The sequence below is a fragment of the Alligator mississippiensis genome, chromosome 8 (genome assembly GCF_030867095.1).
Source record: "Alligator mississippiensis isolate rAllMis1 chromosome 8, rAllMis1, whole genome shotgun sequence".
NCBI lineage: Eukaryota > Metazoa > Chordata > Crocodylia > Alligatoridae > Alligator > Alligator mississippiensis.
This window is the reverse complement of record NC_081831.1, coordinates 13,076,819-13,092,513: the sequence shown is the minus strand read 5'-3', so window position 1 is coordinate 13,092,513 and position 15,695 is coordinate 13,076,819. Positions and strand designations below refer to the sequence as shown.

Here is a 15,695-nt window from a genome sequence, read left to right as displayed (position 1 = left end):
AAATTTCTCAGCCTGGGTGAGACAATTAATTCCTAGAATGACCTGCACATTTAAGAAGCAATGGTCAAACTAATGGCTTCTTAGTACTGGGCCAACCAAATAATACCAAATGACCATTGTAATGCATTTCTTATCTCCTAATCCAATCATCTCAGGAAGTTTTACAGCAAATCATAAGACAGGTAAGTGCTGTTATCTCTATTTCATACATAAAAAAATCCTATAGATACAAAAATAATGAATCTAAGATGCATGCCTTCCCACACCACTTTCATTATCTGTGGTGTCCTGTTCCTCCTATCTTTTTTGTATGTCTTGTCATAGATTGTACCATCCTCTGGGTATGGAAAGCATATAGCATGGTTCATGCAGAACCAGCACACGGTAAAAATAAAATGGTAATGATAATAATGCTAACTGAGGCAGGCATGAGGGCTCCCTAGCAGAGTGCTATTGTTTACCACTCCTACTAAACAAATGAAGGCAAATTTAATTTTAAAACAGACTGAAAGACAAGCAAAAAAACCATTGGAACAATGCAGATCAAGGACACAGGATCAAACTAAACCTGTCGCTTGAACCAGATGGACTAGTCAAAAGCAATCGGTCAAGCTAATATAAATTAATCAGGCATTATCATGGAAAACAGATGATGTTTAAATTGAACCTAGAAGTCATCTTCTATCCAAGTTTTCTATGTAAGCTAATGCACGGTTTCTAAATTCAGTTTAAATACTCTGGCTCTCCTCCCAGGTTCCAGTCAAATCACATTTATACAGCACTAACATGAACCAGTTTAATCTATATTAAAAATAAATAAATAAATGAAGTTGGGACACCCAGCTGCAAAACAACTTATAAAGCAGTCAAAAGGCAACATGTTTTCTGGTGGTTTGGAATCTGAGGTTATGATAAAATACTTCACAGAAGAAAAATGTAAGCTGTGTTTAGATGCATTCGTGTGTTGAACTAATGCATCTTCAAGGTACAATTTCAACACCATTCTGTTCTATCCACGTTGCCAGACCAACAAGTTTTAACTGTGCAAGGGGACTATGGTGCCTTATTGCGTAGAACAGTTTAGCAAACGTGGCCTTGACAAATGCAGTCATCTTGCTTGTATTCACTCAGAATGCAAGATAACGTTCTTTGCCCATCACTTTGATCTTGTCATGCCTCTCTGAGTCTTTCCAGTGGCTCCCCCTTCTCTATCACATCAAGAGAAAGCTGCTTGTCTGCACTTCCAAGGCTCTTTACAACCTATCCCCATCCTACCTATTATTTCTCATGTGCTTTAGAAACATCAACTCCTGCCTCTGATCAGGCCGCAATGCCAACCACTACTGCCTACTTGTTAAATTGTCAGGCAAGCACCTTTGTGCTCTCATCCGTGCTATTCATATGCTCGAGGCACTCGTACTAACTATTCACGAAGCTACTTCATTATCCTCCTTCAAACTCTCCTTTATTACGATGCCTGCCGAAAATTTGACAATAGTTAAGCCACTGGTTTGCTGATACCGCTGACACTGTCTCTTAGCCACCTCATAATCCCCCATCTGTTGTATTCTTGATCCAAAAAAGCTTATAAATAGAAGACAAGAAACAATGGCTATGTATGCATGAGGGGGGGAGTTGGAAATTTTATTTTCTGCATTTTCAAAGATGAGTGCCAACCGCAACATATTTTTTGCTCAAGATTTTCCTGTATCTACAAGTTTCTCCTCTTCTGGGATGCTAAATTTTTTAGATCATTTTACCATGTGTTTGAATGCTGTAGTGAAGACAATAAGACCTCGCATGTGACAAAAGATATGTGCGCGCTAAGTATTTCCAGGATTATCATGAGCATATTAGAGGGCAGGGCCTTAAAGGAGGGGACTAAGAAGAAGCGTTAAAAGTGGAAACAAGGAGTCATTAAAAAGAGTTAAAAATTCCATACCTGTTAAATCAGACCAAAAGAAGTCTCAATTTGGTTATCAAAAAATGATGCGTCTCAATTTTCCTATCTGCAAATGGGAGTATATTCCTACCTCCCACAACTGGTGATGCATTATGCATAGCATATTACATTCCTTAAAAAAAAGGATTCTAAAGAAATTAAAAGTATTTTTTGGAGTGGACAAACAAGCCCTGAGAGTGGGCCAAAGCTTCCTGGGGTCACTGAGGAAAAAAGCTGATGGTGGCATCAAGGGCTAGATCAGATAGCTATAAAGGACTCTTGGGAGGGGGAGAAGTGAGGGAGATTAATTAGAAGTTTAACATCAGTGCAGTAAAAGTTTAGGTACCAGAGCCCAATTGTATGGAAGGCAATGATAGAGTAGCATGGGTTATATTTTTTATTTTTAATGAGAGTGACTTTAAAATGAGATTGATGTTCCTACTTAATGTAGACACCAGTGAAAGGTTCACCCACAATGGTTAATTTAATTGTTGTCCACTTGATTATTTTTTTCAGTAAAAGAGCATTAATAAACTTATTTTTCAAACTCTCCAAATTTTTTTTTTAAACTAGCAGTACCCTAATGTAAGAGGAAGTAGAATTGTTCCTATTTAAATCAGCACTAAATTCATTTCACCCTCATATAATTTTATTGCAAAAGATAGTATCAGACAGACTTTATAAGTAACAAACCTATGACTCGATTATCTCCCCTTACTGAACTGTGCTGTTCCAATTGAAATGAGTCAGTAGTGCATGGCAGAATCTACTTATTCCTAAAGGAAGGATATTCAGTAAAAATATTACCATAGCATCGTTGGCTTAACATATCATCACTGGACTAGAACAGCATGATATGCAGTCCTGACCATTGCTCTTAGGGTGTCTCTGCACAGGGACATTATTCCAAAATAAGGTTGGGTGAGAGTTTAAAGCACAATGGCTATTCCAGAATAGTTACAGCAGAACAATTAATCTGGAATTCAGTCTATTTCTCTGAGTGAACAAGTCCTTATACTGTCCTTGGATATCTGGTGACTAGAGAACAGAAATACTTACGTGCTTTTCTCATGGAATTCCTATACCTCCTGAGGCCTGAAATTCTCTCTCTATCCATCTTGGTGATTTACACGGCTACTTATCATCATCGTATCCAAGGACCTTCCATACAGGAGTCTGATAATAGTAAACTCCCCAGTCGACTTCATGACTTATCTGACCCTTCTCCCTTTTCAGGTTACAAAGATGAGAATATGGGGCATACCAATAATATTCCATCATAGGTTTCATTTCAGTACATATAAAGTTTTTAGCCTGATGGGGAACATAACCATTTGCTTGTTCAGGGAAAGAGGTGAGAACCGAGTTGTCCAACTTCGCTTTGGTTAACTCAGAAGCTTCATTAGATCAGTTTGGAGGCCCGCATATATCTGTGCCAGAAAAGCTTGTTAGCAGCTCTCTAACCAGAACATCATTTACATCAAGTTCACTTTAAGAGAATATTTTTTGACACTTCCTGTAGTGTGAGCTGTTAGTAAAATACAGACATGGGGCCAGACCTGAAAGTCAAATAGTGACCAAAAACCCCCAAAGCTTCTGGGAAACTTCTTGCAGGCATTTCACCGTAAGCTGAAGAAATGTTCTTTGCATATTTTGCCCATATTCTCCACCAGTTGCTAATTCTTGTGACTACAGCATTACCATATTTCTCCATGGCCTCATAACTGCTGACATGTTCTCTCTTAATTGATGTAACTGTATATGTAAAAGCAACAATTAAGCTGAAATAGTTAATTTCATACAAATACTGGCATAGCTATGTGTGGACTCCCCCTAAATTTGAATATCATGATATTGTTCTGTAAAACCACGAAAAAGTCAGATCTTTACTTTTTTGCACCAAACCAAGAACTGCCTTTGAACTCCCCCTCTTCCACACACCTTTTTTACAGACATCCTTTCACGAGATCTGTGACCAACCACTAGTTAATTTTGCATCTCATATCCTCAGACTGTTGCAATTTTGTAAACCTTGAAAAGATCACACAGCATTTAAATTCAAAGAAAAAAAGATGCATCTCTTTATGATAACGATTCTTAACCACAGTGCCATGGCAGCCTGGGGTGCTGCAAAATCCTCCAAAGTGTGCTGTTCAATATTAGCACTATTAGGTGTACAAGCACAAGATTCATGAGATGTCAAATAAATATCGACAGCATCAAACACACTCTGGCTGGCTGTGGTATTTCTGAGTTTGTTTGCAACAGAAGAATTTATATTTTTCCATACTCAAAAAAAAAAAAAAAAATGAATGAAAGCTAAGAGCTGGCATTTTCCAAAGGGTGCCCTGAGTCTAACAAGAGGTGGCTTGACACACACAACTTTAAGAACCATTGCTTTATGCAAACAAAAGGCAAATTGCATATACAGTAGAGGAAAGGATGTCGAAGGAGAGTTTCAATAAGCTTACATCTGTCAAGAAGACAGACTTCACACGCCTCAGTATCTTCTTTATCACCTAAATAAATTGAACCATCAGCTGGAAAAAGGTCATCCTGCAGACAGCACTATGTGATTTTAAAGCTGTTAGATTTCCCCTTCTCCATTAGCTCTTGACAATACTGTTAATCTGAAGGCAAATAAAGAAAGGTGAAAGTTGAGGGGATTTATTAGACTCCCAGATTTTTTTTTTTAAGAGTTCATGCATCTTAAAACAGTTACTATGTCAATTGACGTAGCATATCTTAGTGATTTAAAAACAAATCCACCTACATAAATGCTTTTTTTTCTTTTTTTTTTTTTAAAAAGCAGCATATTCTGCATCGATGCAGAGTATGCTTAACAGCCTTCCTACCAAATAAACCCACATTTTATGTCAGGAATAGTGGGTAGAAAGAAGACAGCGAGTTTTCTTTTTCTAGACCTGTACCAAATAAAGCAGTTCATGAGTAAAATGGCTTTGGCAGTCTCCAACTTAAAGACCAATAGACACTTCAGACCGTGAAAAGCACCGCAGAAACTGCAATTTTAGACAATCTGAATTAAGATGGGAACAGCAGGAAGTACCGCAGGTATTCCAAAGATAGTATTTTGGCCTTCTATTGTATATTTCATAGATTTCATAGACATTAGGGCTGGAAGGGACCTTGGAAGATCATCGAGTCCAGCCCCCTGCCCAAAGGGCAGGAAGTCAGCTGGGGTCATAGGATCCCAGCAAGATAAGCATCCAGTTTCATCTTGAAGGTGTTCAATGAAGGCGCTTGAACCACCTCCGGTGGCAGGCTGTTCCAGACCTTGGGGGCTCGGACAGTAAAGAAATTCTTCCTTATGTCCAGCCTGAAACGATCTTGAAGTAGTTTGTGACCATTCGACCTCGTCATCCCTGTGGGCGCTCTGGTGAACAAACGTTCCCCCAGATACTGGTGGTCACCCCTGATAAACTTGTAGGTGGCCATCAGATCACCCCTGAGCCTGCACTTTTTCAGCCTAAAGAGCCCCAGGGCGCTCAGCCTGTCATCGTAGGGTCTGCTTCCCTGATCTCTGATCATGCGCGTGGCTCTTCTCTGGACTCTCTCAAGCTTCTCCACATCCTTTTTGAATTGTGGAGCCCAAAACTGGACACAGTACTCCAGCTGCGGCCTCACTAAGGCCGAGTACAGGGGGAGAATGATGTCCCGGGAGTTGCTTGAGAAGCATCTATGGATGCAAGCCAGCGTTTTGGTCGCTTTACTAGCCGCCGCATCGCATTGCAGGCTCATGTTCATCTTGTGGTCAATGATGACCCCCAAGTCTCTTTCTTCCATAGTGCTAGCCAACATAGCACTGCCGAGCCTATAAGTATGCTGCGGGTTTTTTTTCCCCCCCAAGGTGGAGAACCTTGCATTTATCGGCGTTGAACACCATCAGATTCTCGTCCGCCCACTTGGTGAGCCTGTCCAGGTCAGCCTGGATCACCCGCCTGTCTTCTGGTGTGGATGCTTTGCCCCAAAGTTTGGTGTCATTGGCGAACTTGGCCAGTCCGCTTCTGACTCCAGTGTCCACATCATTAATGAAGATGTTATATCGATCTTAGTATTTCAAAGCGTGTCATAGACTGATGAACGTAAACCTTGCAATACCTCTGTAAAATAACGGCTGTCCTTCCCATTTTAGAAATGGGACATCTGCAGTACCAAATGATTAAGCAATTTGTCTAAGGACCACATCACAGGTGACAAAGTTGTACTGGAGCTTAAGTGTAGTAAATGTAGGGTGTTCCAAAACAGGAAGGAAGCATATTCACAGTTTTTTGCAGTGAATCTCACACCTACCACCTGCCTCTCACCAGCAAATCTTCCAAAATTTTTAAAGAGATGGATCTGCACTTCTCTAGGATTTTACCTTACTAAGCCACATGTGAAGACTGGCATATACATAGTCTACTTTTTTTTTTTTTAAAAGTAATAACTATGGATGTTGATCATAATGATACGCATTCCAAGTTCTGTCCGTTAACCACATATTTAGCCCCTAAATACACGCTAGATTTGAAGTGTTACAAAACTATTTAATATTAAATGGAGAGATGTTTAAAGTGGACTCAAAAGTTACTTACTGCATGTGTGACTAAGTGCCAATCACAACTACAATACAGGCCTGCCCACAGCACTATTTTGGATGCCGTGTTGCTGCCATCTGAACCAGTTACAGCAAACAAAGCTGTGCCCACACAGGAGCTTCCTTTGTGAAATAACTATATATCAACTCATTTTCTGTACCTAAACCTACTTTGGGGCTGCTGTTTATTCCCAAACATTGTGTGAAAATCTGATAAAGTATCCCATATGCTTCAGGAAGGTTGAGAGTGCCTGCAGGATACGCACACAAAATGGCACTGGCAAGATGTGGAGTAATGGACTTTGGAATGTCCTCTCTCACAGTCAGCTCAGAAGAAGGACAGGCAACCAACCGGGTAACAATGGCACAGCTGAGAGACTCCATGAACAACTGAAAAAGGACATATGCTTGGAAAAGCGTGCTGAACCAATTACAAGAAGCCTGTCATATACCCATCCAGGCCACTGGCATGGTAAAACCACTGCTAATCTCCATCATTATTGGCCAAGGATGAACTCTGCATTATGAAGACCTTGAGCACCCCTCCTTACCTTGATCTATAGAAAGGTGTAGCAAATCAGTGCTGTCGTGCTAATTCAGTTGAACTGGTATAATTAAAATCGACTTTTTTTGTGATGAAACTTTCTGGCATTCAACCGCCCTGGGTTTCATAGTTGGTAGGGTCGGAAGGGACCTGAGCAGATCATCAAGTCCGACCCAAACTGGCCAACAGAGTGGCGATGGAAAGTGCTTGTTTGCAGATATCTGTCCTGTCATGGGCCATTCAGGCCTGGCCTCAACATAAAATAGCATTAGTTTTTCTGTGATTGTAAAACTATAGTCAATTGAAAAGAAATGAGGGGCAAATAAGCCACAAGAAATGACTGATTTACAGTGCTCCAGTCCAGTAAAATCTAAATTGTATGAAAGGAATGCCAGTCGTTTTAACCCAGGCTGAATGTCAGATCCTTGTTTTTATGTACTCATACCGGGCACATCCGTGACAGCCCCTTTGGAAGGGCTTATAGTCATGAACTGACCTTTTTTGACTGTAGATTTGACTTAGAACATTGTTATTACCTAGAGAATGTGAGCCTGCATTCAGCATCACATGAGCCAGCACACAAAAGTGTATCGAGGCTGATTTTAGAGAGGCAGTATCATCCTTGCAATGGGCATTTCTTTCCCTTCAGCATCCAAATCATACTTTGTCTGTGTCTTGTGAAGCATGGAAGGCACCTTCAGCAAAGAGTAAGAGAGGTGCACATTTATCCCAGATTAAAGTTCTACATCAATGAATTTGCAGGTTATGTATGGCTTTTAGGATCCTTAAAGGTGCCACTGTGCTCTCTGTTGCTGCAAAGCTTGAGTACTGGTGCTGCAGTATTCACCCACAGCTTACTTCTCTGTGTTGTGATGGTAATTCCAAGGGTTCTTACCGATAGCTCAAAGTCCTTTGAAGGTTTCAAGAAAAACCAGCTCTCTTAGTGCACTGGTATGGATTGCTGGGCAGCCTTCTTTAGTATGCAATATAACTGGATCAAAAAGAAAAAGACTCAACCATTAAAATAATCTTGACTTCATAATTCATTCAGACTCTTCAGATATTCATCAGGTACAGTCTTGGGGATCTTTCTCCCCTCGGCACTTCTGTAATGTCTATCGACAACAAGGGAAGTTATGGGTATCAAACGATGAAAAAAGAAATGCTTACTTGTAATCCAAGACTATAATCTTTTTTAATAAACCACTAAGCTCCACAAAACCTTATTAGTAGTTTCTCATCAATGTACTTAGGAATGCCATTAGATTTTATAGGAATCTACAAAAAGCTCCTCTCTGATACATATATAGTTAGTTACCTACAGGCATAGTAAACCACATTCCATTTTATATCTCTTGGTGGTCTGTGACTCTTCAGTGGATGTAAAGTTGCACCAGCTTTCAGTGGCTTAGCAAGCCAGTATTTTTACCTACATCACTGTTCTTCAAAACCTAAGATTTATTTTTTGAAGGAAGTCTAAACCTTTTACTGTTGTAACTATAACCTTTCAAACATGAATCAAATAAAACTAATGTAATGCAGTCTGGGCAAGTTATAAGGCCACCTGAAACAGCTCTAAGTATAAACTGTCACTATTAATTTCAAGGAGATACTAATTTAAATGTCAGTGGTGTTAACTATTTTATGACTGGCCAAACTACACAAGAAGAGAGAGACATTATTATAGTATGAAAATTATAGCATGCATTTAAACTTGTAATCATGAATAGCCAGTGTTTGGAAAGTATCAAGAGTGTAGTGAATGTCTTCACCTTCCTTATTCATGAGGTTTAAAAACAAAGAGAAAAAAAGAGCTTCCCAGGAAGTGAAGTTAGTGAATCCCCCTCTTCCCCATCAGCTACCATAGGAATCCCAGCATACAGAATGGAGTTCTATCTCGTGGCCTGGACAGGCATAGTTTTCTTTGATTGGGCATACAACTGCAAGAAGTTCACCCAAAAAAGTTCTATGCCCATATAAAATTGCTTTTTTGATAAATTCTTGAAAAGATTTTGTATCATGTAGGATTAAAAACTTGTTAAATTAAATCATAGTTCTTGACAGAGAAAAATCTGTGACTGCAAAGCTAATCAGTTCAACACCTATAATTGGGAGAAGATGGAAGCAGGTTCAAACTTTTCAGAAGTATAAAAGAACCATCTGCTGGCAAGAAACATACATGTTACACAACAAGCAGAGCTTTAAAATAAAAGTAGGCCTTCGTTCTGCTGATGGGGCACACATCCTAACAACACAGAAGACTTCAAAGAAGCCATATTTTGAAGGAATGCAGAATTTCAGCAGTGGCAATGCTTAACAAAACACAAAGCTCCATTAAAAGTGTTAATAATTTTGCTAGAATTTCATTTCAAAATAAAGCAAGCAAACAAACAAAAGGTTCAGAAAAGTCAAAACATCCCGTTTCAATGCTTTCAAGACTAAACATGTTGGCTGTTGGGGTCTGAAACAAATATATATATAAAATTTGCTTTATTTTTTTTTAATTCTCTCTCTCAGTATTTATTTCACAGGAATGTTTAAAATTTTTGGTTTCCTACCTACTTAAAATAAAGCCAGATGTTGAAATTTAGGAATCCTATGCAAAATGCCTGTCCTCTCCACCGAGCTAGTACACAGGGCACCTCCAATACAGGAGTCACTGCAATGTGAACCCTTTGACAATTCTGAGATGTTGACATGACATCCAAAAGAACCATACCAAGAATAATCAAGAGACCCTCCAAAACAAGGGTTTGATCCCACAATGTGATTTAAGCCTATGGGATTGGGCTCAGAATAAATCAATGGGGATCAGCCAGGTGCAGCAGTCCTGCCCTAAGAAGCCACACTGACTCCAACCCTAAAGTGGAATCAGGGCCAAAATCCTCCACAAAAAACAGAGTGGACTTCAACTCTAGTCTAAGAGAGCATAAAGTCTAGACTCTTGGTTTCCAGCCTGCCTCCGTATACATTCTCTTTGGTAAATATACACTGTGAATGCACCTAGTCTTGTAACCATTCCAAATTTCACATTTCTACCTCCTAGTTACTAGTCCCACTTCCTTATAACAATTCAGCAAGGCTCAGCCAGCCAATAAACCAGCCTGCACTTGCCTAATAATGTAAATGGACAATTACAGGTAACATAATGTAGCAGACACTGCTGGTGGTTCCTTGTGCTGAATGTACTAACAATAGGCATTCTGGTTTCTCCCAAATGGCCCGAGTGATCAGTGAGTTGGAAAGCTGCCCTGAAAATGTCTCTCTTTTAAACAAGGCCAGATTCTGCTGTTATAGCAGCATCAATCTAGAAAACTGTATGGACTGAAAGGGTGTAACAAGATAGAGCAGACTTAGATCAATCATTTGTTATTTTTAGAGTTTGATTGGTTTGAAAAGAATACAAATGGTAAGTCTGAGGGGGGGAACAGTCTAAACAAGCTGCTCAAGAAGAGCAAGGACCCCCCCTTTTTAAGTGTTCTAAAAGGACAACTTCCAATCCAGACCCACTCGCAAGATTAAACTAAAGGGTCTAGAGGAAAAGGCAGTCCACTGAAGGTAATAATTTATCTGAAAGTATAAATCTAACACACTGCTGATTTTTAATCGTATTTCCAGAGACAGAAAGTCTGCACGTATGAAGTCAGACCTATTTACACAGCTTGTTCACCCTGTCATCTCCGTCCAGTGATAAGAATTATGGTATGTTCGTGGTCTTAAATCTTGAGGGCTCAACCATCACAAATGCTTCAGACTCCTTTTTAAAGCGTTGTTATTTATGACTATGAATTTAAATGTAAAATTTTAGGTAGGGTAAGACAAAGTGTTTGCCCTGTTGTTCAAAGGAAATCCAGGCCTCCGTAAAAACAGCAGGATCAAATTTCCTCCTTTAACTTAATATTAATATAGCCATAGTACCCAGGGGCCATAGTCAAGTTTGGGAACCCATTGTACAGGGTCTGTGCAAACACATGCAAAGACACAGAACTGGTCTTTACTGTAAAGTTAATTTGACTTACAAGATTGGATGTTGCCCCAAATTTGACCTCTATTCCCACCCAAAAACCCTTAACTCAAGTGTGGTGGTGCTTTTAACCTCAAGTTGACTGATCCATAAGGAGGTATAAACCAAAGCATGAGTAACACAACATTTCTGTTTTGAACACAACCACTCTAGTGCTAGTCTGCATCCATGAGTATTGTTAGTCTTCCAGTGCCACCCTGCAATTCCAGCATTTCCCCAGAAGAACAGACCATTTCTTTCACAATAGACTGAAAAACATTCCTTATATAGTTCCATCCTACAGTAGTACTAAGAATCATGGAATGTTCTCCTACAGGCCTTATTAGCGCACATTTTACCAGGTGTCTGTTCTCACATGATACCAGCTACTTCTCTTGAGTTAACCTGCATGTAGATAATCTGGGTTAATGTAGTAATGAAAATGTACGTGCAATCTATTGCCCTAAAAGTTTACAACCTAAACCAGTCATTTTCTCTCCATGCAAAATTCACTTTGGGGATTAGGATGGAAAATGGGGTCATCATCCAAAGAGAGAAGGGGGGGGGGAAGAGAACATAAAAAAATACCTTTTAAATTCTCATCAAATGGGTTAACTCACCCTCATCTGAAAGTCTGGTTTCCTGCTATGTTATCAAACTATCTAGTACTCAGATGAATGCATGCTGAAGAAATACTGATTCATGTTCATTTTTTCTGAACTTTGAGAGATGGATGAAAAGTCCACCACAGGATGCAAACTTTATCACACAATTAAAGTTCAACACTACTGAAAGTTAACCAGTATCAGCTATGTCCCACTGGAAGAGAGAGGCATGCTCAATCAAAACAAAACCTTCAATACATTATGTCAGATATAAGACAACTGATCTCATGCTTTCAGTTTCTTTGAACCCAGCCTCTATTTGGATTTGAAGGCAACACATTAAAGATAAACTTAAGAAGATAATTGTACCAGACAGTCATCATAAGAAACAACACAAAAACACAAATGTGCAACTTTAACTGATTTTTGGAATGATACGCTGAGATCATTTTCCCTCTGCAAACAGCAACAATCAATGCAGATAGGTGAAACACCTCAATGACACATATCCAGGTCAAGCAGATATGCACGAAAACCTCCTTGTTCAAGTGTGTCTTTGCACTCTGATAAACACAATGACACCATCCAACTCTCACACTTACAACAGTATTAAAAGGAACCCCCCACCTAAACAGACTTTCCATTTAATTAGCTTAAAGAGAAGCACTTTAAAATGTACTGCTAACTGGACTTATGCAGATGCCAGCATTAAGAAATCTGATTAAATAGGCAGGAGACCCGATTCCCAAAGGAAAAACATGAATATGCACTCCAGACCTCTCTAAGCCATCTACACTGCACACAACTGCTGCGAACCCATCTCTACTGCTTATTTACCACCTTTCTGTACACACCGATTGGGAACAAGTGAATGGGGACTTGTGTTTCAGCAACCCATGTTTGGTAGGAAGACAACCATAGACCATAGCATCTCACACTCAGTTAGGGAAGCTTGGCATATGTAGTTTGCTTCCAAAAGTATCCAGTTATATTGATATATTACATGCCTCCCCAATGTCAAATCTACCATTCTATAAGGATCTCAGTCACTTAACACAATATGGGGAACTGAAGATATGGGATATCAGCAACAACTGTCATTTCATGCTCTCTTTTGCTGTTGTTCTAGAGCAGATAGAAAGGATTTCCACTCTAGATATAAAATTGCAGTACAAAGTAAGTAAGATCCCACGGGAATATTGCCAGCAATTTAGAAAATTATACTAATAAGGAAACTGGAACAATTCCTAACAAACACAACCAAAAATTCTCTGAGACAGGGATTCCCAGAAGACAGCAAAGGATGTAGCTAAATAATTCTAGCTGCATTTACTTATAACTGCAATGCCTTTTTATAGAAATAAAATTAACAAGAGGGGGAGAAGAAAAGATTGAAATATTAATAGCATGGAAGTTGTTAACATGAAGAGAAGTAAACAACATCTCTTGCATTATACTAAAAAAAAAAAGTTCCTAAGATGATGGCTAGTGCAAACATTTGCAAACACTTCCACAGTATGGATCCCATGCTAATAGTCCCAAGACGCATCCATTCACAAACATGCAGACCATCTCCCATTTGTGATCATTCACCACTCCTATGACAATTGTCAGATATCTACAGTTGCTTTCACAGATAACTATTTGTATATTTGTTATATGCCTCTCAGGTAAGAGTTTTGTCCTCCACTTAAAGTGAATCACACTCTGCTTCCCTTCTGCAGGAATGGCCCTAGGGGGCAGAGCTTAACTGGATTCTCCTCGTTTCCAGATGATCCTACAGACTTCTAGGTTCTATAGAGGCAGCTAGAAAAGAGGACAACTAGCGCAATGTGCCCAGTCAATACCCTGCACACTACGGCTGGAAAATAGAAATTGAGTGGATGCTGGAAGTGACTGAGAGTTAGCACCCCTACAGTTCTGCTCCCAACTCTGCTAAAGACTCGCTGCATGGTTTCTTGAGGGCAAGTGATTTATAATTGGTTTGCTTCAGTTCATTCCCCTGCAACAAAGCAGGCAATGCATGGCTTAATCCTTGGGACACATTTTACATTCACTGGCTGGACGCAACTACAGAAATGAAAGTCCTATTTTCGAGCAGAACAAGATCGACCATTATTCTTACGGGAAAAAGCCACACGCAGAAAACAATCACGTGCTCCTGTTTAGGACTGAGCGGGGCCTAGTGACACACAAATGATGGGGGTAATTTGTTCTGCTGTTTCTTTCCTCTGTGGACAACACCCTCCAGTGACAAAGGTGATGCAATTCACTGATATTTTCTTTGCGTGGCTGGGGTCCAATCTCATGTTTTTCAAGAGGAGACACGAGAACTATCTGAGCTGGTCCTGTCCTCCTCCTCCCCATCACCAACTGCCCCTTCACAAGGATGTTCCTGCCACTCTCAACCCTTCCATATTCCACCCGCCACCGCCTTTTTTTTTTTTAATTTCACTTTATTGCCACCACTTCCAACCCAAACCCTTGGGACACCAAGGGGATGCCACGCAAGCGCAAAGGCGAGAGGCCACACGTCTCTAGAATGCCACAGGGAACAACACGGTAGCCCTGTCTTCTGCTTGGCGCGGGGGAGATTTCCCACGTGGAGGCCCCAGCTCACATCACGGACACAAACACACACCAGCAACATTTCCTTCGCGCTCAACACGGGACGGGAGAAGACAAGGAAGCAGCATGCTCTGGCACATGCCCGTCCGGAGAGAGAGATGCCCAAAACACTTCCCACACGCCACATTTGCGTGCGGTGGCGTCTCCCTCGCGGGGACCCGACCCAGGAAGAGCTCTGCCCCAGGGCACAAACGCACGCTCGTGCCAGCTGCACGGCTCCCCTTTCGGCGCAGACGCACTCTTTCCACGGAGGCCACGTTTTGCCGGGGGCGGCGCAAGGGCGTGTAATGTGTCCTATCCCTTGTACACGTGTGTACGCACAGGGGGAGGCGCCCGCCACGCTGCACAAGGCACCTGGGGAGCGGGAAACACGGGCTGGGGCTGCAAGGCGCCGCCACAAGGAGGTGGCGCCACACAGCACCAGGGGTGACATGGCCTCCAGAGGGGGGCGGGGCCCCGAGGGGGCGTGGCCCCGCGCCAGCAGCCTCGTTGCGGGGAAGGCAGCGCGGGCGGCCGTTGGGCGCGCGGTGCATCACGGTCAGCGCGTGTGGGTGTGCGCGGGGGGAGGGGGAGTCGCTCCGGCCCTGCCCCGCCCCCTCCCCGAGGGCGAGCTGCCCCCGGCCCAGGCCGGCCGCGGCCGGTTCCAGCCGGCGCCGGGCGGGCGGGCGGTTGGTTTCCGTTGCGCGCGTGCCGCACGCTGCCCGCTGACGTCAGGCGCGCGGGCGGGCGCCGGGCGGAGGGCGGCGGCGGGCGCTCTCGCTACGTACGTGTAGTGCTGCGGTTTCTCGGGTTGCGCCTGCAGCGCGCTGGCGGGGGCCGCCGGCCCGGCCGCGGGAGGGCCGCTCGCCACCGGGCCCTTCGACATGTTCCTGCCTGGCGCTGCCTCGTCCGCCGCCGCCGCAGCTACCGCCGAGGAGACCTTTATTATTCACTCTGCGCGGTCCGCACGGAGACCGCACCGCGCAGGCGCCGCCGCCGCCATTGCCGCCCCGGTGGCGCGGGGCAGGATGGGACTTGTAGTCCGCGCCGTCGCGCCAGCTCCGCCGACCCGGGACACCGCTTCCGGCCTGGCGGACTACAACTCCCAGCAGCGCCCCGCGGCCGCTGCTCCGGATCCTGTCCGGCGCGGCGCATGATGGGGCTCGTAGTCCCGCTGCCCCAGGCGCCTGGCTGGACATCGCTTAGGCGGAGAGGATCCAGCAGCCCGCATCGGAGACCAGGGCTGTGAAGAGCCAGGCTGGCGCTGCAGTGCTCGCTGATCCTCTGTATTGAAAGCAGGCTGGTTAGCAACCAACCAGCCCCCAGCTCCCCCCCCCCCCCCGATATCCCCCCATCACCCTACAGTACATTCAGGAGAGGACCCAGCCTTTGGGGAT

The 15,695-nt window shown here is 42.8% G+C and overlaps 1 protein-coding gene across 4 annotated transcripts in view; it reads right to left on the bottom strand.

Annotated features, from left to right (window-relative positions):
• The window catches only part of UNK (unk zinc finger), a 51,809-nt gene extending 36,436 nt beyond the window's left edge, over positions 1 to 15,373 (bottom strand). For all 4 annotated transcript variants that reach the window (XM_014601998.3, XM_014602000.3, XM_019494359.2 and 1 more), the window contains exon 1: positions 15,087 to 15,373. In XM_014601998.3, the coding sequence (XP_014457484.1) occupies positions 15,087 to 15,184 (98 nt within the window). In that variant the 5' untranslated portion in view covers positions 15,185 to 15,373. The remainder of the gene's footprint in view (positions 1 to 15,086) is intronic.
• Positions 15,374 to 15,695: the final 322 nt, after the last annotated feature.